General features: G+C 30.1%; 1 protein-coding gene across 1 annotated transcript; it reads right to left on the bottom strand.

The window, feature by feature from the left end:
* Positions 1-2,788: 2,788 nt before the first annotated feature.
* Positions 2,789-4,531, bottom strand: LOC137809242 (DEK domain-containing chromatin-associated protein 4-like). Its single transcript, XM_068610377.1, has 2 exons — positions 4,228-4,531; positions 2,789-3,819 (listed from the first exon to the last, which is right to left on the bottom strand). The coding sequence occupies exons 1-2, from the start codon at positions 4,529-4,531 to the stop codon at positions 2,789-2,791; spliced, it is 1,335 nt and encodes a 444-aa protein (XP_068466478.1).
* Positions 4,532-8,862: the final 4,331 nt, after the last annotated feature.

Below are 8,862 nucleotides of genomic sequence, written 5' to 3'. Positions count from 1 at the left end.
TGGACGAGTTTTTTTATGTCAAACTCCTTTCATAGTCCTCATTTCTCCATCCCTAACCTCCATTGTGTTATGTTAATCTATGTCTTCAACCTTAAGGCCACCTGCTTCTATTGTTTTGCATAGTCTTTCTCATTTCACTCATACTATGTTTTTGCCTTCGTTACTCCATTCCCATAATAATTCTTTTTGTATTCTCGTTATTTCACTTCCTACCTTAATTGGTATTTTGAAAACAAGAGATATAATACAGTGGCAAGAGAGTCATAACTGATTTAAGTAGACATAGTCTTCTAGCATATGATAGCTTCCTACCTTTCTATTTTGAGAGTTTTCTCTAGTTTCCTCATGACTAGTTGTCAAAAGTTATATTTTCTTATATTTTCTCTGGTACCTAAGTAAGTAAAAGGTATATATTGTGTTTTAATTAAGTATTAAAGAATTTCTTTGTATTTCTTAGGTATGTAAGCTCACTCCTTATATTTCACTTACTTTTATGTTTACTAGTTCAAAGCATCAAATAATGTTTTTGATAATAACAATGTTTTGTGTTTTGGCTTCAATCATTATAAGAGTGTCATATGTAAATTGTATAGCATTTATAAACACCTTTTTACTACCTACTTTAATTCTTTCTATTAAAATTTTTTTTATCAACAAAGAATAAAATAAATTAAACGGAACATTTCATAGTGTTCCAACCCTTATACAATACAACAACATACATATAAAATACCCAAAACAGTACAACTAGAAAAGTTGGTCTATGATGATTGTTACATAAGAAAAACAAGATGCAGGGTCTACCACACAAACACCCAAGAGTTGCAGACAAAATACAATTGAATCCTGGGCTTAAACAGTACAAAAAACAAGTGAAAAAGAATGTTTATTGACGTAGCTGTTTGAGTTGGGGGAGTTGGCTTAAACTGGAAGTGGCCATCCTGGGCAGTGAGCGGCTGCTGCAAGCTGATAGCTTAGTGCTTTGCAAGATTGCAGCAGTAACCATGTCATGAATGAAGAAGGCAGAAGCAAGAGGGGATGGAATTTGTCTAGTAGTAGAGGTGGGGGCTGGTTTTTTGGCACTTAGGATGCTCTAAGAAGTAGACAGCTTTCCAGCTTAAGCCCTGTAGTGTTAAGAGATTCAAACTGTAACTCTTTTCTGTACTGTTGTTCGCTTAATTGTAGAATGGTCTTGTAAAAGGGTTAAAACAGCCTTATGTGTCTCTATTTATTCTATTAATTTATTGCTGATAAAAAAAAACAATTGAATCCTTAGGTGCAGGAGTAACACACTCATATAAAAACGGCTGACAAAGACTTTGCAAATGTTATGAGTTTTACACCTCGCTCCTTCATTTGCAAAGGACAATTTTTTTTGTTATTGCTTGCCTTATGATTCCTCTTAATCCTTCATCAACAATTAGGTTCCCTTGCTTTGTTCCCCTTGTCTTAATTCTTTATTATGTTTTAATTTTTTAGTTTGACTTCCATTAATAAAACTTTTATATATATATATATATATATATATATATATATATATATATATATATATATATTCCTTCTATAGATATAACATTAATCAGACTCAATGATTTAAATTTTAAAATTTAGTGGATAAAATTTGGTTACAAGATTAAAAATAAAATGTTTGAGTCAAAACAAAAAAAAAAGTTCTTAACTAAATATATCTTATGATAAATACTGATTTTGAATTATTTAAAATCCAGAAATTTAAATATTCAATAAATTAGATTAATTTAAAATCTAAAAAACAAATTTTGATATGAAATTAATTCATTTAAATGCACTTAAAATAATTTAGTTCAGTATGATAACAGAGTGAAATTCAATATTTGGATTCTTTTTGGCACCTTAATTGTAAGCGTAAAGCGATATATGGATATACCATTCACACACAATAAATTATCCAAGAATTAATCATGCCACCATTTACATAAAAAAAATCTCTTTAACCCTCTTTTATTAAAAAAAAAAAATAGCATTTACTTTTAGAGCATGCACACATAATTATTTTTCTTATTTAGTTGACTGAAATATATCTAATGTACAAGAATTCAATATTTGAGAGCAATATATAACCAATTAATAAGAGTCCAGTTTGTACCTAATGTAAAACTGCACACAATCTTATCCTTGATTCGATGAAAATATCTCTAGATTAATTAATTATCTGGGTTAATGATGTTTATATTATTGTTTTGATGTTCAAACTGTTCTATGGATTAAAACAACTCATGTATTTCATATATATATATATATATATATATATATATATATATATATACATACTTGTTCATGATAAAAACAAAAGGTAAAGTCACTCTATTTTTATCATTTTATATTTAGTTTTTAAAATAACTTCTAAAGACAACCATTTTATGAATTTTGAGACATATTTTAATTTAAAAATAACCATAACTGTGCTTGACAAGAACATCCTCAACATCTCAAAACAAGAACATATGTATAAATCATATCCCAAAAACAATCTATGTAAATAACTAGTCAATATATACTACTTCTTATTGCTTGTAAAAGAAATAAACACAAACCCCAAGGGTTCATTGTGCTTTCTTTGGAAACCAAAACCACTTTTGAAAATGAACTGTTTTTTTTTTCAATTAAAAATACAACACCATCTAGAATTATTGTTTCTCTATGTCTCTAAACTAGCTTTTAGAACCTCTTCTACGAATAAAAAGTTTTAAAAACTAAAATACAAAAAACTGAATCAGTTCACCCATAGTTGATTGCTCAGGTCTATTTTCTAATCCTCCTCCATGGAAGGAAGTTCATTCAGGTCAAGATCAAAATCCAGTGGGCCACGCAATAACCCTACTTTCACTGGAGAAGATGTCTCCACTTCCTTTTCTCCTGTGGTTGAAGACCCCGCTTCATGTTCATGTTTCTCTGTGCAAGCCTGAGCTCCCACTTTCTCAGCAGCATCAACCTCCATTTCTTTATTTTTCTTCTTCTCCGGATCCACAGAGTGAGGCACAACTTCAACTTTCTCAGCAGCATCAGCTTCCACTTCTTCATTCTTCTTCTCTGGAGCCACATCATAAGGCTCAACTTCCATTTCCTCAGCAGCATCACCCTCGACCTCCACTTCATTATTCTTGTCTGCAGCATGAGTCTCAGCAGGCACAGCAGAACTCTTGGATTCCACTTCAGTATCAGAAAAAGAGTCGCATTCTTTGTTCAATTCGCAGTTAAGCTCCACTTCAATTTCATCCATGGAGGAAGGAGGCTCCACTTGTTTGTTCTCAGAAAGTGCCTCTTCTGTGTTCTCAACAACAGCAGAATGCTCCCCTTCAATTTTCTCTATTGCAGAAGGCACAACTTCCTCGTTTTCTGCAACATAGGGCACAACTTCTTTGCTTTCTACAGAATCAATCTCCAGTTGTGTTTCTTTTTCAACTTCAGTGCTAGAGTTCACTGTTCCTTCTCCTTGGCTTGTGTCCATCTTCGAAAGCCCTCCATGAGGTATGCCCTCGTCTTCTTCAGGGTTCTCCGTATCACTATCACCACTCTCCACTTTATCTTTTTCCTGATCACTGTTTGTGTCAACCACTCCCTCTTGGTTTAGGTCAAAATCCGAATGTGCTCCATGAAGCATGATGCCCTTCTTGCCTTCAGGCTTCACTTCAATGTTGACCTTAGCAACAGTTTCCACTTTTTCTTTGAACACATCATCATAAAGATAGGAATCTATTTCTTCTGGGCCTTGGTTCAGGTCTAACAAAATCCCTCTCTGAGGCATGTTGTTGTCACCTTCCACTTTCTCATTCTCTCCACCTTCTCAAAACACAATCATCTATGTAAATACCCATCCAATATTTTCCTAAACAAATTAAATTAACAATTTAACACCTCTCTATATCTAACACAGACGCCACTCATTGAATAACGAAATCTATAAAATTGACTAGTTTGTAACGAAATTCAATTCAAAAGGGTGTGCTTCGGAATGTATTACCAGCATTTCTCACAAGTACATAGATCCGACTCAATGAATAATAACAATTGAGATCTACAAAATTTAATAGCCTCTAACAAAATTCAGAAAAAGATTAACAAGTATTCAAAAGGTTCAGTTCTTCTAGAGCGTATACATTATCAGCATTTATCAGAAAACCAACTACTCATTACAAAATGGTATATTAGATCAATAAATTCATATATGACACTGGTTTTTGTTTATACCTTGAGGCACCATTTCAGCATGGTGTGCAACAGTTGGGGATGAAACAGAATCAGGAGAGTTGACACAATGAGGATCGATCTCTGATGAAGCCTTCCTCTTGTGACCAACCACAGCGAAGGGTTCCGGATCCAGTGAATCCGCTTCAGTGACGTCATCAGCGCCACCCTTAAGCTCCATTGTTTGTAAGGAACAAACAATTCCCTTTTCTCCGTCTCCATGAGACCCTTCTGTAGCTTGAATTGGAGTAGCAGCAGTGGTCATGGTGGTGGTGGCCTCCATCTTCACTGACTCAGAGTTCTGCATGGTTAAGGAACTGAAAATGAGAGCAATGTTAAATAAACTACGAAAACAACGGAGAAAACAAACACACAATATTAATAGCTTTATGTTGTGGGTAGGGTTCTTACACTGGAAAAAGGTTCTTGTATATATAGACTACGTAAGTTGACACAATGTTTTAGGTGGCGAAAATTGTATGAAGAAAACGGCGCCGTATTCCACGCCATATTTTCCTGTAAGTATTTATTCTATTTTCTTATTTTTTTTAAATATTTTCAGGACAAAAAAAAAATTAAAAATCCTCCCTAAATTTACTTAAAATGAATCTCTCTATCTATTGTTTCAGATCTGAAAGTGGATTGTGAAATTTACTTCAATGAAAATCTAAGACCGTGTTTGGTTGTTCAGATTGCGAGCCCCAAATTTACACATCACAGAAAAAAACTATACATTACTCATGGGTGTTGGTAATTGACACCGTACATATTAATAAACTCATAATTCAATAAATTGATATTTTAATTATATTTAATTTTTTTAATTTAAAATATTATTATATCATTATAATGGATTGTGAATTATGAAAAATATACATTGATAACTTTGTTCCAATATACAACTCTAATTATTTTTTTAAATAAAATGATAAAAATATCCATATATAAATATATGTTTGTAAAAAAATATTTCTACTCATTTTTAAACTCAATATTTTTCTAAACGCACTTAAACACTTTAAGCGAAACGCAGAGAACGTACTTTTAACGTGTGTTTTAGTTTCTTCCTTTAACGTATCTTTTTTTTGTTCTTTGTATGTGCTCAGTGCCAGCTAAGAGAATATACGTAATGCAAACACAAAAATGTAAATATTAATTCATAAAATATATTTTTTATTCCTATCCTTTTTTTCCTCCATCATTTATTGCATTTTTAATATATCGTTGAACTGGTATTTCTCATAAAAATATTTATGATGCCTTTAATGACACAATTAAAGATAATCATTTTAAATATATTGAAGAAATTAATGTTTATGTCTTTTTCTGGTTTTGTAATAACTATTGCTAAAAGTCAAATGTCTTTTTAGTGAAATTTAAATTTCAAACACGCGCTAAAAGATATCTGTCTAAAAATATTGAAGTATTTTTTTTTCATTTTTAACCGATGTCTAATAAATTAAATTTAAAAAGCTACTTCCATCTCCCACGTTAATTATAAATTTCAAACTGTTCTTAATTTTCCATAAAAAAAATTAAATATTTTTAAGTTCTTAAATTTATGTCAAAGTTTACTTTAGCTCCTTAAATATAAAAGTTATTGTTTTAGTCCCTTTTTAAATTATTTTTCTGTCTCTTAAATTTATAAATATTTGTTATAGTCCTCTAATTAAAATTTGTTTTTTTTAGCAACTATAATTTAAATGTGATGTTTTAATCCCGTTAAATTTGTATATGAATTTTTAGTGTTTCAATTGAAAATGACTTATTACAGTTGACAAAGTTTTCGTTGTTAAAAGTTTCAACTTACTTTACGAACAATATATTTTCTAACAATTTTCGAAATAAGATTAATACTATTTTAAGCTTCCAAAATTTAGATTACCCATAATTTTTAATATAAGTTAATTCCTGGTTTTAAAGAACCAAAATCTAGTAAACTGAAAATGGAATAGTGTAAATCACTATATTTTAATAGAAAAAACTAAATAAGATAAAAGAAAAAAAAAACTTCAAAAACCCTATGCTAATAAAATCGCATTTTTAAAATTAAATCATATGCTAATTAAGTCAACAAACTTTTCGATAACATAGATTTTGAAAATCTAAGTAAATTATTTTTATATTGAAAGATTAAAAGGAAAACGTTTATATTTAAGGACTAAATTTTATTAAAAATTTAGAAAAATAAAACTATTTTTAAATTTGAGAGACTAAAATAACCATTATAAATTCAAAGAACTAAAAAATTCCTTTTAAATTTTGGATATCTAAAATAAAATTTGACACAAATCTAAGAACAATTATAAAGATTTATGGCAAAAAAATGTAAAATAGATTTTAGCATTAATTATTTTAGTTACACTTATCATTACTAACATACATTGAGAATAAATGTCACAATTATTTACTAAAGATAAAAAAAAAATCTTCAGAATTTAGGGGAAAACAGTTTTCAGTTAAAATGATTAAAATCGTAAAATCTCAAACCAAATTGGATTGAAAAATTACAAATGGCAACCATATCAATTTTAACCTCCACTATCATTTTTCAAAATTTCCAAAATTATCTTTTATACTCGATTTGAAAATTTGAAGTTTAATAAATAAAATTCAAAAGTGAAAATTACATTGTGAAAAAAAAATCTGAAAATGCATTTTGAATAAAAATTTCAAAACTAAAAAATGTATTCTGAAATCCAAATCCAAAATATTTTCAGAAAAAGAATTTTGGAAATAATTTTTTATTCACACCCTTTTTTTATTTAAGATTATTTTCGTTATTTCATTATTTTCGTTTTCAATAAGAAATTGGATGCATGTTGAAATTCATACGAGAGGACCAACGATAAAAAAAAATACTCTAACACAATTAAAAAAAAAATAGGATGAGAGATTTATTTAGAATCATCATTCACTTACTCCGTTTGGTATACATATTAATACAAAATTTAAAATCTTCCTTTTTACATGTCTTATTATATATATCAACCTATATTGTAGTTATTATATATATATATATATATATATATATATATATATATATATTTTATAATTATTCCAGCAATTTAATATTTGGTTTTATCACCCCAAAAAAGAAAAGAATAAGTAATATTACTCTAAATAAACTTTAATGCAAAACATGTATACATATTTCATTAAAAAAACCCAAAGATTTTAGTAGGGTTCTAATCCCATAAACAACTCTGAAATCGTGATATGTATTTACTTGTTTACCTAATATGTATTATTGTATGTCATTACATAGAGAACAAATACAAAAATAAGACCTTAAAACTATAATAATAGTACAGATCTTATGATAATTTATTTTAACACACTCATAAAATATAAAGTACAATTTATCATATTTTTATATGTATACATTACATACAAATATATCTATCGAATCACAAATGGATCCACATTTCTATAATATTCTCTAAAAGAATATCTACTCTTACAAGTGAAGAACAAATAATTTATATTTTCATCGAATTCACACAAACTACACAATATGCTACAAAAGTTAACACAGATTATCTTGTGATCAATTTCTCCTAAAATGACTCTCTATGCAAAATATATTGCCATATTCAATATATATTAGGTTTATTAGATAAGATGAAAAAACACATAAGCAATTAAATAATATAATAATATAAACATAGAATACACTCATTTTACGTAAGATCCATACAACATATTTATCCAAGGTAATATCTTTTTATATTATTTATCTAAAAATATATTTTATTATAGATCATGATACACGCCCAATACAAAACCAATTATAACTGTTTGAGTTAAAAGTAGATAAATTTTAATCATTTGTAACCCTTTGTGTGGCTTTTTCCCACTCTTGTAAACTCTGTAGTTTTCAGAGTAAAATGATATTATAACTTATATGAAGTGATGTTTTGAAGTTAAAAGATCTGTAGTGTGTCAGTATTTCGTTGGAATTTCTAACTAGGTATTCGCTTGTATGAGTTTATCTCAACTTACACATAGATATGAAGCATGACAAATGAGATTACAATGATACCAAGTGTGACTAGTAAGTAGGATGCAAACAAATAAATAATGAGCGAGTTAAATATATTTTTATTTATGTATTATAATACAAAATTAGTTTTTATTTTTATTCAAATTTTGTGTACCGACCAGTCTTCGGGTATCGTTGACCGCTAGTAGTTAGGGGCTACGTAAGCTGGGTCTCACAAACGGCATGGGTCAGTGTCTTGCAAGGCACGTGCGCTAAGGTACCGAAGAGTGGTCAGACATCGATCACGAGGATGTGCTGATGTGTCCTCGACAATGCAGAGAGGTCGGACATCAGTGACTCGAACAGCAGAGCTGGGCCACGAGAGGTGGATCCCAGGCCACACACCAGTTGCCAGTTGGGGAGAAAAGCCTAGATCACGAGGGGTCCATGCATGTGGTGTGGATGACGCGTTCAAGCGTAACACAAGCAAAGAGCCACTGGAAAAGATACGACTTGTGAGGGTCACTTTCCGGGGGTGAAACTGCATGCATGACACGTGAACAGCTAGGGCACTCCCAGGAGGAATGGCCCCAGAGATTAGGTGCACAAGTTGGTACCCAGGTGATCATCCCGTCAGAGGTGCACTTCAGTAA

Source organism: Phaseolus vulgaris, chromosome 2, assembly GCF_000499845.2.
Source record: "Phaseolus vulgaris cultivar G19833 chromosome 2, P. vulgaris v2.0, whole genome shotgun sequence".
NCBI lineage: Eukaryota > Viridiplantae > Streptophyta > Magnoliopsida > Fabales > Fabaceae > Phaseolus > Phaseolus vulgaris.
The sequence above is the reverse complement of the archived record's forward strand: the minus strand, read 5'-3'. Positions and strand labels throughout refer to the sequence as shown.